The sequence below is a fragment of the Ovis canadensis genome, chromosome 1 (genome assembly GCF_042477335.2).
Source record: "Ovis canadensis isolate MfBH-ARS-UI-01 breed Bighorn chromosome 1, ARS-UI_OviCan_v2, whole genome shotgun sequence".
NCBI lineage: Eukaryota > Metazoa > Chordata > Mammalia > Artiodactyla > Bovidae > Ovis > Ovis canadensis.
Window position 1 is genome coordinate 242,564,136 of NC_091245.1, and position 14,920 is coordinate 242,579,055.

Sequence of the window (14,920 nt, forward strand, 5' to 3'; positions counted from 1 at the left end):
TGTATGTGAATAGAAAAACCATATTAAAATTTTGTGTAAAATAATGTATTATTTTAGTGTTATAAGGAACGAGTTTTTCTTTGTTGCATGACAAACTTTGGAAAGCTCAAAATGGTGTATTTATTCCATGTTGTGCAGTGGAAGAAAGTGTGTTCTTCGTATTTTCAATAGCAGGATATTAAATTAAAACCAACAGTATTAAACTATCAGTTGTATCAAGATTTAAATGAAAATACATTTGTACTTATTCACAGTTGTCCTGTTTAAAAAAAAACATTTATTTTAAGTAATGAAGATTAAATACATTGAATAACATTATTTTACGTGAATATGACTTTGCTAAATTTTAATAAGATAACAGCAGTTTAGAGAGATACATACACAGGTTGAATATATACTTTTTAAAACAGTAAGGCATATTTTATGATATATAGTCTTTTCACCACAAAATATATATACTTCTTAGATCTGAAATAAAACTAAGACGACTACCTGGGACTGGAATAACACCTTTACAAGTAATTTAATTTTTATACATGACTACAGTAACATCATTACACAAATAAGCCACTCAGCTGGCATATTTTGGCAATGTGAATCTATAGGACACGGGTTGGATTTCACAAAAGCGTCTGGAACCTGACAACTACTGCTTAGCGAGTCTTTGTATGAAATGTACAGTAGCAGGTACAAGTGGGCCACAGTTGCTAATAGCTAAATAAACACGAAAGCTTTGCCGCCCTTTGGAAATTGGGCATGGCAGTCTTAAGCTCTGCTCTCCTGTTGCTCCTCTTGAGGTTTAACATATTCTAAGTACTTTCATGTGGAAATCAAATATAACAGAACAAGAGCAGACTAGGGAGAGGACATTTCTCCCAGTAAAATTTTCCAAATCAACACTTTCATCCAGTTTCTGACATCAGTTCTTTGAGTGGGCATCATCTATCTAATGCAAAACATGGCAGAATGTGGCTTTGCTTTGTTGAGTTGCAAAGGAAAAGAACTTTTGTTCAGAGCTGTAGACAAGTCAGTTCAGTCCACATAATCTATTTTATCCTTTAATGCAGCCATGCTCATTTGGTAGTGAGGTGTTGTGCAAGAATGTTTTTCTTGCTTCTTCTCTAAGGTGACTTCACAGACAGATTTCAGGCGTGTCACTCAACCTCAGTGCCTGGGGCAGGCTTCTTGGTAGAGGAGTTTCCATTTTCCGAGGGGCGGTAGGACAGTGTGCTCATTTTTGTTGACAGGTTTGAGTGGGATTTGGCCTTCGGGGGAATGTATTTCAGAAGCTGCAGAAAATATTTTTTAAATTTTTTCCCTAGAAAGCCATAAAAGAGAGGATTCAGGCAATTGTTAAAATAAGCCAAGCAAATAGTGATGGGCATGGCAGTGTCAACAATATCTTCAATTTTACAGTCACGAATGAGGCCCAACTGAATTAACACATCCATAAAAGTGAATATCTGGTGGGGAACCCAGGAGAAGAAAAAGAAAAGCACGATTGCCAAAATTATCTTGAAAATATCATCTTTCCTTGGTTTGTTCTTCTGAATTTCATAAGCCTTCTTGAGGGTCTTCCAAATAAGAGTGTAGCTTGTAAGAATGATCAGAAAAGGAAACAAGAATCCCAGTATATTCTTGGTGAGGCCCAGCCCTACCGGGAGGGTAGAATTTTGGGATTCGTAATGGAAAGCGCAAACTGTGATATTGGTATTCTCGATGAAAAATACATTGCGGTGGATTATAGTTGGCAAACTGGCCAAACCTGCCAGCAGCCAAATAATGATGCAGGTGACTTTGGCCACAAGCATTGTGCGCCGGAGGCGGGACTTCATTGGGTGAACAATAGCCAGGTAGCGGTCAATGCTTAGACATGTGAGTAGAAACACACTGGCGTAGAGGTTGAAACTGACACTGGCAGAGGCTATCTTACATAGGTAATTGCCGAAGGGCCAGCGGTATTCCATAGCAGTGTAGACAGCCCACAGCGGCAAAGTCAGTAAAAAGCATAAGTCAGCCAGAGCTAAATTCAAAAGAAAAACACTGGCCACAGTCTTCAGTTTCATGTAAAAGTAAATGACAATCACCACCAAGCTGTTTCCAAATAGCCCCACCACAAAGATAATACTGTATAAAGTAGGGATCATGATAAATATGTAATTGTGCCTTCCAGCTTTGGGACAGTCATCTTGGATTCTTTTAATACCATCTTCGGTGGAAGAGTTGAGGATCATTTTGATCTCTTGGCTGAGTCAGTCTCAGACACTATGCCAAATGCACCTAGAAAAAATAAAAATGAAAAAGGTGAAAAAAAAAAGAAATTTCCAGTTGTAAACAAATAGTTTTGTTTCTTATTCATAAATACAGTACTTCAACTTTAGTTTTAGGAAAAAAAAATCAGATCATATTTTCTGGAGAAAAGCTGTGAGCAGAAATCTTAAAATCCAAGATTGCACATTAAAATCTTTAAAATCTTAAAATCTTTAGGTTAAAATCTAAATCTTAAAAATCTAAGATTGCTCATTTAAATTAAGTTTCAGAACACATTGCTTTTCTAGGGAATGATGAATATCCCCCAGATCAGTGGAAGTGGGTTCCTAGGTGAATATTCACATAGGTCCTTTGCCTTTTTCTCTAAGAGTAAATCCTAGATTAAAAAACATAATGTAAATCTCAGAAAGTACTACTGAATTAAATTAGTTATTCAGAAAGACGAGCTTTTCCTTAGGTATGCAAGGCTAATTGTCTTAAACCTCAGAAATGTGACAAAGCTGTACCTTATTCTTTGAACCATTTCTTTCATCTCACAATCTTAGGTATAGAAATTATTAGCATCCTCTCTTAAGTGGTTGGAATTGCTGTCTCTAGGTTACTGAGGAACTGATTTAAGAGGGGATAAAAGGGAAGGCTGAAGGCTTTGGGGAACAGCATTTTTTGTATAGTTTTCCAGGTCATTACATGCAATCACCACTTATTCTTTTTTTTAATATAAATTTATTTTAATCGGAGGCTAATTACTTTACAATATTGTATTGGTTTTGCCGTACATCAACATGAATCTGCGACAGGTGTACACATGTTCCCCATCCTGAACCCCTCTTCCACCTCCCTCCCCATACCATCCCTCTGGATCATCCCAGTGCACTAGCCCCGAGCACCCTGTATCATTCTTTAGCTTCCAACTCAGTGTAGCAAAAGGGCCTGAATCTCCTAACTTTTGTGCCCGCAAGCCATTTCTAGAGTTTAATCTCAATTAACCATTTGCTTAATAAAGGGTGTAAAATGAATAGATTAGGTCAGGATTGCCAATAAAATGTGTTTTGTCGGGGTTCAAGGCAGCAGCAGCAGTTCTTTAGGATTTTAGGAAGAATCAGATGCTCTGAAATGAGCTCCATAATGATCTCTGCAAATATTTGCTCCAACATTTTACATAATCAACAATCAAGCTTTTCATTGACGTGATTTAGAAAAGCATCATAGTCTGCCCTAGACAAGAGTCTATCTAAAAACCCTTGGAGGGGAGCTGAAGGTGCTGTGACGGTCACAAGGCAGGATGGGGCACAGGTATGCTCTGAGGTGAAAGGCAGCCCTAGGCATCAGCAAGGTTGGCCAGGTAGGGGAGGGATGTTGGGTAAAGACCCCATTGCTCCACCAGGAGTGTGTCCCTAGATGAGCATGGGTCCCTAGATCTGCTTCCTCTTGTAGCAAAGTGTCCGGGGTAAGAAGAGGAATGGGAATAAGGCTTTTATAGTCTGCCCTGCTTATTTAACTTCTATGCAGAGTACATCATGAGAAACACTGGGCTGGAAGAAGTGCAAGCTGGAATCAAGATTGCTGGGAGAAATATCAATAACCTCAGATATGCAGATGACACCACCCTTATGGCAGAAAGTGAAGAGGAACTAAAAAGCCTCTTGATGAAAGTGAAAGAGGAGAGTGAAAAAGTTGGCTTAAAGCTCAACATTCAGAAAATGAAGATCGTGCCATCCGGTCCCATCTCTTCATGGGAAATAGATGGGGAAACAGTGGAAACAGTGTCAGACTTCATTTTTTTGGGCTCCAAAATCACTGCAGATGGTGACTGAAGCCATGAAATTAAGATGCTTACTCCTTGGAAGGAAAGTTATGACCAACCTAGATAGCATATTCAAAAGCAGAGACATTACTTTGCCAACAAAGGTCCATCTAGTCAAGGTTATGGTTTTTCCTGTGGTCATGTATGGATGTGAGAGTTGGACTGTGAAGAAGGCTGAGTGCCGAAGAATTGATGCTTTTGAACTGTGGTGTTGGAGAAGCCTCTTGACAGCTCCTTGGACTGCAAGGAGATCCAACCAGTCCATTCTAAAGGAGATCAGCCCTGGGATTTCTTTGGAAGGAATGATGCTAAAGCTGAAACTCCAGTACTATGGCCACCTCATGCGAAGAGTTGACTCATTGGAAAAGACTCTGATGCTGGGAGGGATTGGGGGCAGGAGGAGAAGGGGACGACAGAGGATGAGATGGCTGAATGGCATCACCAACTTGATGGATGTGAGTCTGAGTGAACTCCGGGAGTTGGTGATGGACAGGGAGGTCTGGCGTGCTGCAATTCATGGGGTCACAAAGAGTCAGACATGACTGAGAGACTGAACTGGACTGAACTGCATCTGCCCAGGAGAGCTGCACGTAGTGTCTGGGAGAGCTGGCTGAACACATGCACCTAAGGTAGCAGTGAAATGGTGCTCTGAGAAGGATGAGTCTCAATTAGCCAGATTATAAAATATAACACTGGGAAAAAGAGGTTCTTAAGTCGTCTCTTTGGAGAAGGCGATGGCATCCCACTCCAGTACTCTTGCCTGGAAAATCCCAGGGATGGGGGAGCCTGATGGGCTGCCGTCTATGGGGTCGCTCAGAGTCGGACACGACTGAAGCGACTTAGCAGCAGCAGCAGCAGCAGCAGCAGCAGCAAGTGGTCTCTTTGCCTCCCCCAAGGGGCGCAGTTATTCTCCCTACCTGAGGTTTTTGGCTCTACACCCTCTTTATCTTCTCCTTTTGTAGTCAGAGCTGTATGAACTAAATCCCTTTCTTATCTTCTCATTCACGGGGGTCTCAGCAAATGTCACATGCTCTGTGGGGCCTTCCTAACTTGCCTGGGCAATAGGCTGTTCCATTTTTTTGTGCTCTTTTGGCACTTTGGATGTAGGTTTTGACCTATATATTATAATGGCATGTTGACTTATCTGTCTTCTCCACCAGTTTGTAAGTGATTTGAGGATAAGGCCTGTTTGGAATAATCTTGTTCACTAGTGTAAACCCTCATACCTTCCAGAAGGCAGATGATAAATGTCTGATGAATAAGAAAACAAGTGGACACATGAATGGGTGAATATTATATAACTTAAAGCTGTAAGTGGAAAGTATTGAGACTAATTTCTAGGGGGCTAATGAAATCAATTTACATTCTGCTCCCAAAGAATCTGATAGAAAATGCTCAGTGTCAACCTGAGCCTCACTTTTGATAATGAGCTAAAACCTAAACCCAACGCAATTTAAATTGACAAAATAAACCCTTGGTACTTTTAGAAATCTGTGGTTTACAAGACAAAAGAAGATGAAAAGAAGGAATAATTTAATAGAAACTAGGGCTAGGTTATGAGGGAAGTTTGACCTATTTCTTTTTCACCCAGAAGGATTTCTCTACACTTTCCTGATTTTGTTTTTAAAAAAGTCATAGTTACTAAAATTATGCCAATTTAGAAGTATATATTCATTTAGGTAAACAAATATTCTCTGTTAAAAAAGTAAATGCTTCATAAATGGCTAGCAGTTATTTACACCTTAATGTGGATTAATTATTTGTTCTTCTAATATCTAGTTGAGATAAGTTGGATTTTGCCTTAGGAAAAATTGAAAATGTCAAGGTTTTAGAATCTCAAAGATTAAAAGTGTCCTGGGTTGAACTCCATAACTCTGTAACTGAAAATAGGGAGAGTTAAATATTTGTTTCAATTTGGGCATAAGGGCACTAAAAGGAAGGAATACATTTGGGTGCCCTGAGTTGGGTGCCCAAGAGCAGGGAGGAAATTCTCTTTCTTCTCTTCATCTTACTTTGAGGGCACATAACTCGGGTTGGTTCCATTAATTTTTGTCTAGGGGGGTAGCATTTTATTGAGTAGGCCTGAATTGTAACCATCATTTATAAAAGAATTCCTGTGGAAAATTTTGTATTTGAAAGCATCAGTTTATAAACATGGATTTGTAGTCCAATTCTTTCACATTTTGAGGTCAGCCTTTTCATAAATTTCCATCGATCTATATTGGCTAATATAAAAGGTTGCTCTGAACAACTAGAGAAATATCTCTGGAAATTTGAGTGAGGTATCTATTGTTTTAATGAGTATATTACTTGAGAAACTCTGAGCATAGCACTGAATATACTAATTGGAAGAACATTTTATATAAATGTTTATGTAAGTAATGGCCAAGACTTCCTACCTAGTAAGGAGAGAGGGAGAGGAACTTCAGTGATGAAAACATCAGGAACAAGCATAAGGAGGCAGAAATGCAAACCGTGCATTTATCAGGCAGTTATCCATTCATCCCATATTCACTCAACACCTATTATGTGTTGGGGTAAGGAATGCAAAGCGAATAACAGCAGTCTTTCTGCTCCTCCTGATAATTTGAGTCTAGCTGGGGGATTAGGAGTCTTAAAGCCAGAATTATCTCCAATGTGTTGAATCCTTATACCATACTTAGGCATGTGAAATGTTCTGTATTTATTACTGACCCTGCCTAGTGGTGAGGATTTCCGATAATGATCAGGGATGCTTCCCAGAGATGGCCCCGTAGGCTTTGGAGGATGTATGAAAATCAGAGTGGTTAGCACTTAAAGGCAGGCATCTGGCCAGCTAAGGTAGACTAGAGATTTTATCATCGCTTGAACTTCTTTACAAGCGTCTGCAGCTTCATCTATGGGAAACTGCTCCTGTAAATTTATAGATACTGCAAAACCTTCTGGGTATGGATGGTGTATGAATGTGTACTGGATGGAAGGGTGACCCAGGCCTTACAGGTGTGTAAAAAATATTGTTCTCTTAGTCTGCACTGTTGCCACTCGTACCTTCCCTAGAGGAAGCTGGTTCTGAGAAAGAGAGAAGAATGAAACTCCTATGATTGGAGTCGCCTTCAATTGATAATAATTAAATGGAAAAGACTAGGCTGCTTCTCTTATTTTATTTTATAATGACATTTAATCCACTGGTATTTTATTTTATTTTTATTTTTTAACCATTTTTCATTTATTTATTATTATTTTTATTTTTTAATTTATTTTTAAAATTATTTTTCAATTAAATGGAAAAGACTAGGCTGCTTCTCTCTGAAGCTTGAAAGGATGCTCTTTTGGTGAGCAGCTGAAGGAGGAAGAGATGTGGTCTTCAAACTTTTGAGTCCTAGAAAGCAGCTAATTTTTTGGTTTCATTCTGCTGCTTCTCCCAGTAGGGTTACAGGCAGATAGGTTATTGAGTGAAAACATAGGAGGGGCCATCTCTCTTTATTCCTGGGTCTTGCTGTAGCTTTTACTTAGGCTCTGTGATTTACATGAACTCTACAACATCATTTCCTCTTGGGGGAAAGAAAATGGAATTCAAAGTCAAAATGCTCATAAATGAATCTTCCTTTACCACTTACAGATACGTGTAGCTCTGAGTAAGTCATCCCATTTCTCTGAATATAAGTCTCAGTTTCCTCATCTATAAGAAATGGAAGCAATGCCTTCTATTGCACTAAATTGTTGTTGTAATTAAATAAGATAACTTAAAAGTACTGGCTCTATCTCTCAAGCAGTAAGTATTTAATAAGTGTGTTTTATGTGGATCTTACTATATTATTTTGAATGCAAAGCAAGGGCTGGTTCAGCCATAAGTCGAAAAAGCATGAGAGATTAAAAAAAAAAAAAAGTTTATCACTGGTAAGCTCTTTTTCTTGCCATTCAAAGGTTAAAAACACCAAGCTGTTCTCTCAAAGTATGAGTAAAAAATAATCTTAAGCAGCTGAATACATTTTCCGTGAGTCAGGTGGGAACTCTCAGTCTGCTGCAAACACAAGGTTGGCTCACGGTGGCCACACCACATTTATCTACTGGTTGTTTAGTAGGAATTACCTTGCAGTCCTTGACAGCTTCCCTGGTTCTTAAAAACAAACCTGAGAAAGATTTTCTTTTTATCTTTTTTTTTTTTAAATTCTATGAATATTTCCCCCAAGACTTTCAATTAGAATATTTTTTTGACTTTTCAAGAACAGCTTTGTATTTTTTTCTTAATTTTTATTGAAGTATATTTCCTTCACAATGTTTTGTTAGTTTCTACTGTATAGCGAAGTGAATCAGCTTTACATATACATGTATCCTCTCTTTTATGGATTTTCTTCCCATTTAGGTCACCACAGAGCACTGAGTAGAGTTCCCTATATAGTAGATTTTCATTTGTTATCTATTTTCTATATAGTATCAATAGTGTATATATGTCAAGGCCAGTCTCCCAATTCTTCCCACCCCGCCCTTCCCCTTGGTATCTATACGTCTGTTCTTTATGTCTGTGTCTCTACTTCTGCTTTGCAAACAAGACCATCATACCATTCTTCTAGATTCCACATACGTGACTTAATATATAATATTCACTTTTCTCTTTCTGACTTACTTCACTCTGTATGACAGTCTCTAGGTCCACCACATTTCTAAAAATTGATTAGAATATTAATACCTCCTTAAGCTTTTATTCAAGCCCAAACCAATCTAATTAAATTGTCCATTAGAAGCTCCTTTTTAAATGAGTTTGCAATCTGAAGAAAAAAAAAAAAACACTCTGAAGTTTCCTATGATAATAAAGAGAGAACTAAAAGACCAAGTAATTATATTTTAGGATAATCTATCAAAGTATCTTTCTTAAATATCAGAAAGAGTATGTCAGTGTTTGTAAGTTTCTTGTCGTGATGGAGAGCTCAAGAAACCATCCTGTTCAAAAGTCATTCTCTTTATTGATCCTATCTTATTATTCAGTCATTAGAAAGCAACTGATTTTGCTCCTGTGTGTTCTTCCCCCAGTAATGAGTGAGGCATCCTACAGGGAACAACTCTTAAGTCAGTATCTGTTTGTGAATTCATTGAATCATAGAAGCTGGCACTAAAATTCTTAGAGTTTCTACTTGTTTCTTTTTCAAATCCACTTGTTCTCATATCTTAACCTTCTGTTCTTATTTTATGGGATCCTTACCTCCTTAAACATTTTGCATATCTGTGTTAAGAGCACCTATTCAATTGCTTTACTGTTTGTAGTTCTCCAGATGTAAATTCTATTTGTTTCATCTACAGACATGAAAGCATTTGCCTTCATTTTAGGCTTTGTAGTCTTTGACTGTGAGTCCATCTCTAGTGAAAATTAGCTTCTTTAGGAGGTCTGAGTGTCTGGATGGTGGTGGTGGGTGAAATTTCTGCTTGGACATACGACTCTCAGTTGATCTGGAAAAGTTCTTAGAGCCAGTTCTCAGCCTAGTTTTCTACCCCTTACTTTGCAGTTACTGCATATTAGGCCCTCGGTGCTGTGCTGTACTTAGTCACTCAGTTGTGTTATGTCTGACTCTTTGCGACCCCACAGTTTGCAGCCCATCAGGATCCTCTGTCCGTGGGGATTCTCCAGGTAAGAATACTGCAGTGGGTTGCTAGTCCTTCCTCCAGGGGATCTTCCCAACCCAGGGATTGAATCCAGGTCTCTTCTTTACCATCTGAGTCACCCCAAAATACTGGAGTGGGTAGCCTATCCCTTCTCCAGAGAATTTTTTCCTACCCAGGAACCTGGGGTTTCCTGCATTGCACACAGATTCTTTACCAACTCAGCTACCAGGGAAGCCATTAGGCCCTCTACCCATTTTCAAATTTTTACTGGTCTACAAAAGTTATTTTAGTCTTAGATCATAATGGGTAGTAGTTTTCCAGTTCCTGGCTTTAACCAGGAAACCCAGTTTCAGTTGCCTTCAGTACATGAGTCTAGTGGTCTTTATTTCCATTCTGGTAAAGTCATTAGAACTTTATGTCAACTGTGTATCTGGTGTTGGTCTGTCCCTGGCCCATGTGGTCTTAATTCTTCTTCGGTGCTCTAATGTGATATTTAATGTAGAGAAAAAAGGTTAATATCCATGATTGCTTAATCCATTGTCCTCAACTTTACTGGAAGTTGCTCTACACATTATTTGGTGAAAATAGTTAAGTTGCTTGGATCCAATAAGCTTTAGACTATAGTCTTGTCCTTCTTGCTCCACCCTCTCCATTGTGCCCTTTGATGAAGCATCCAGGTCTTTCTGGATGACATTCTCCTTTATGCTGGGGATCCTCGAAGCCATGTAGAAGAAAGCATGGCAGAAAGTTTATATTATAAGGCACGTGACCTACTCTCAAGTCAGACACACAGGAGAATGCCATGCTTTTGGTTGATAGTCCCAGCCTGACTCCTTCTCTGTTACTTTCCTTGGAGATGATTTCATTTGCCTCTGCAATTCCCAGATGAATCTTCTCTTAATACAAAAATATGTAGTAAAAGTGTTAATGCCATATTAATTAAATACTTCAGATTTAATCTTCTCAAACTTAATGAATACAAGTGTTGTATGTCTAAGTGGTTAAGTAATGGTTTCTGACCCTCTTACTAAATCAATATCATCCACCATGGCCTGCTCTCAGAAGAAATGAAAGCAGTGCAAACTACTTTCTTATTTCTGTTCATACCAAGTGTAACCAACTCTGGTGACAGTGGTTAAATGTTCTGTCATCCTCAACCAGTCCTAACCTTTGCTTTGTCCAAAATAGTGCAAGAAGCTAGAGAACTCAGCTATGAAAGGAAATTCAGAAGTTCTTTCCAAGTTAGGGTATAAATTTCAAGGAAAATATAATGTTAATACTAAATTTTTGCTTCTTGGAAATTATTCAATACTTTAATATCTAATAATGTAACACTAGTCTACAACTAAATTTCTCTCCACTTAAGAAGCTCCTGGTTATCAGGAGCTTAAACAAGTTGGTTGTGATGAATATCCCAAGCTTCCCAAACAACTCTCTTCATTCCTATGGTATTTCCTCCCACTCTTGTCTGTCCTAAACTCTTGAGTATTTCTGTTGTATGAGGTTTTTTTTTTTTTTAAATTTCAAAAATAAAATATAGGGATCAAAGATATGTGATTAAGTCTAATCAGGTGCTTAATAATCTTCCTTTAACTAGTTGGTGTTAATGAAAAATATTCTTCTTATGTTAAATATAGAAGGTCATGGAAGATTTTCTAGTGAGTATAGAAAGAGTAGTACTCCAGAGACTAGGAGAAAAGGAAAATAGCACCTAATTTGGAAGAAATCTTGTACATAAATGAACTCTTGTTCTTTAATACTCCCAAATTCCTCAAACTTATGGACTCACAGAATTTCCCCCAGGGAATCATAATCACATTTCAGAAGATCAGTATCTCAGCCATCAAGGAGGAGGCAACATCATTTTCATGCTATGGCTTTTGGAGACTGTTTACAAGCCTCTTTTTCGACAGATGAAAGAGGCAGTTCCTAGGTGGGCATCTCAGTCAACAACAGCTGCTTTATCCAACTTTGTGAACAAAACCCCAGACTTTATATGTGAAGCCATTCCACATTTGCATCTTCAAGACTTTAAATCAGGAGCAGAAACTCTTTACTTCATTTCAAATTCCACTTTAAGGGGTATGAGGAAAGTTATCGGGAAGGAAAGGATGCACTAATTAATTTATATCCCTAAGAAATGATGATAATATTATAGATTTTCCATGTATTATGAGTTTTATGCTAGAGATTGTTGGCCACATGACAATTCATTGCAGATTAAAGTTTTTAATGTTATACAAATCACATAGCCATAAATTTTAATGAAGCTAGGAGGATTAAATATTCAGTATATTGTATATGTTCCCCCAAAGTGCCCAATTTCCTGATTGCAGCAGGAATATTCTTTGAATGATAGTCTACAAATTGGTCCTGCACAATGTGTAAGGAGGCCTCGGTTCTAATTTTGGCTTTTCAAATCATTGGCTAGGTGACCTTGAATGAGTCACTTAGCTTCTCCACACCTCTCTATTGTCATGCTTCAAAAAACCTGAAACACTGAAATTTCATAATCTTTTTTCTGAATAGGTATGCATCTTTTGAAGACAAAGGCAATAATGGCCTGACAAGTAGAAATTACCTGATAAATCATAAAATCAGCCAACTATTTATCTGTTGATATAGGTATTATTAGTGTCACAGTGATTTAATAACATTGTATAACTAGATCTAAGAACTCTTTTTTTTTTATTAAAAATGAAATGAAAAGAATTTTGCCTTTTATTGAAGATAAATAAGCTCTACTTAAGATCACTGAGTTAAGCTGACTGACTGGAAAAGACCCTGATGCTGGGAAAGATTGAGGACAGGAGGAGAAGGGGGTGACAGAGGATGAGATGGTTGCATGGCATCACCGACTCAATGGATATGAGTTTGAGCAAACTCCAGGAGATAGTGAAGGACAAGGAAGCCTGGCGTGTTTCAGTCTTGGGGTTGCAAAGAGTTGGACATGACAGAGTGACTAAATTACATAAGTTCATTATGTTATAGTGATAGTGTGTTCTTCCCATTTTTTTAAAAAAATTAATTATCTACCCAAAGAAATGTTTCCTCAGCAGGGCATTTGGATATCTGGTTGTGACTCTAGGTTGATGAAGTCAAGATTATAAGTTTGGACATGATCTAGACAGAGGATGAGATGGTTGGAAAGCATCACTGATTCAATGGACATAGACTTGGGCAAACACTGGGAGATGATGAGGGACAGGGAGGCCTGGCATACTCCAGTCCATGGGGTCTCAAATAGTCAGACACGACTTAGCAACTGAACAACAACAACAACATGATCTTGACTAGTTATTTTTACTCCATTTATGATCAAAGATTGTGAACCTCTCATGCACCCCTGTGTTATTCACTGGCAGTTCCAGTTGCCAGGGTAAAGACAGATTGGTTTGTGGTTGCAAGACAAAATTAAAAGCATACTTTGCTGTTAGGGAGTCAAGATAACATCAATATGAAAAAAGTGGTACAATGTGTTATTATTAAAATAACTTATTTGAAACGAACCTACTCTCAAATTCTTTGTGAGGAAAATACAACTTTTTAAAGTTTAGCAAATGCTTACAGTAGTTTGGGCCTTCCCTGGTGACTCAGACAGTAAAGAACATGTCTGCAGTGCAGGAGACCTGAGTTTGATCGTTGGATTGGTAAGATCCCCTGGAGAAGAGAATGGCAACCCACTCCAGTATTCTTGCTTGGAGAATTCCATGGACAGAGGACTCTGGCAGTCTGCCATCCATGGGGCTGCAAAGAGTCTGACACGACTAAGTGACTAACACTTTCACTTTCTTACAGTGGTTCAGTTGCCTAGGTAAAACAGAGGTGGGGTCAGAGTATTATAAAGGAACCTCACAGTAATATACTAAGTAGTATAATACTTCAAAGTATTATATTAGTTAATGCTTTGAAGAGTTAAATGGACTTTTGTGCTAAGAGAATGAGCTGAAGAATTGATGGTTTTGAACTGTGGTGATGGAGAAGAGTTTTGAGAGTCCCTTGGATGTAAGGAGATCAAACCAGTCAATCCTAAGGGAAATCAGTCCTGAGTATTCATTGGAAAGACTGATGCTGAGCTGAAGCTCCAGTACTTTGGACACCTAATGCGAAGAGCTGACTCATTAGAAAAGATGCTGATACTTGGAGAGATTGAAGGCAGGAAGAGAAAGGGATGACAGAAGATGAGATGGCTGGATGGCATCACCAGCTCTATGGACATAAGTTTGAGCAAACTCTGGGAGATGGTGAAGGACAGGGGAGTCTGACATGCTGCAATCCATGGGGTCACAAAGAATCAGATGTGACTGAGTGACTAAATAACAACAAAGGGTAATGTTCATTAGATTTTGATTTTATCACAGGTTTTTTTCCTCAAATACAGTTCAGTTTGCTACGCTTAATTTACTTTTTTACATTAATATGTTGTAGAGATGGAAAGACAGCAGAGTGGTTTGGCAGAGAAAGCACTGGACTAGAGTATAGTTCAAGGGCTTGTTTTGTCCCTAAAATCAGTATTCTAAGCATGAGTCACTCAGTTGTGTCTGACTCTGCAACTCCATGGACTGTAGCCCACCAGGATCTTCTGTCCATAGGATTTTTTTTTTTTTAGGCAAGAATACTGGAGTGTGTAGCCATTCTCTTCTGTAGCAGATTTCCTTGACCTAGGCATTGGACTTATGGCTCCTGCACTGCAGACAGATTCTTTACTGTTTGAACCACTACATAAGTAATTTAGTTTCTTACTTTATTATCTCTTAAATATTATAAAATATTTTGTATAAGAATACCAACACCAGTTCTCACTTCTGTTTCATAGGTTGTTAAATTTAAAAAGTTAGGTCTTTGGAAGATATGAAGGTACTTTGAAAACACAGCCTTTCTATATAATGCAAGGATAAGTGAAATGAATTTAATGAAAGAAAACTGATAACTTCAAAAGATTAATGGATTTTTTTTCATTCAGAAGTTCAACAGAAATATTTTTCATTATTATAATCTAATGCTTTTGCTTCAATGATTATAGCATGGTACTTGATTAATGCTGAGAGAAAGGTAAAATGATATTGCATAGTATCTGTGTTTATGTTGTAGTAGCAAATATCTGGGTAAAGAGAGTGAGGCCCTCAGGCTCAGTCTGACCAACAGATGTATTTTCTTTGGCTCCCCACAAAGGGTTTATAACTTCTGGGATTTGAATGTTCTGTGGTTCACTAATCCCCATCATTCTCTAGTTTCTGATTCTTTCGGCTAGTGCTGTTCAAAAGAAAAATG

At 38.1% G+C, this 14,920-nt stretch overlaps 1 protein-coding gene across 1 annotated transcript in view; it reads right to left on the minus strand.

The window, feature by feature from the left end:
- Nucleotides 1–254: 254 nt before the first annotated feature.
- Nucleotides 255–14,920, minus strand: part of AGTR1 (angiotensin II receptor type 1) — a 52,923-nt gene continuing 38,257 nt past the window's right edge. Inside the window, exon 3 of the mRNA XM_069563053.1 lies at nucleotides 255–2,280. Coding sequence (XP_069419154.1) covers nucleotides 1,155–2,234 — 1,080 coding nt within the window. The 5' untranslated portion in view covers nucleotides 2,235–2,280 and the 3' untranslated portion in view covers nucleotides 255–1,154. The remainder of the gene's footprint in view (nucleotides 2,281–14,920) is intronic.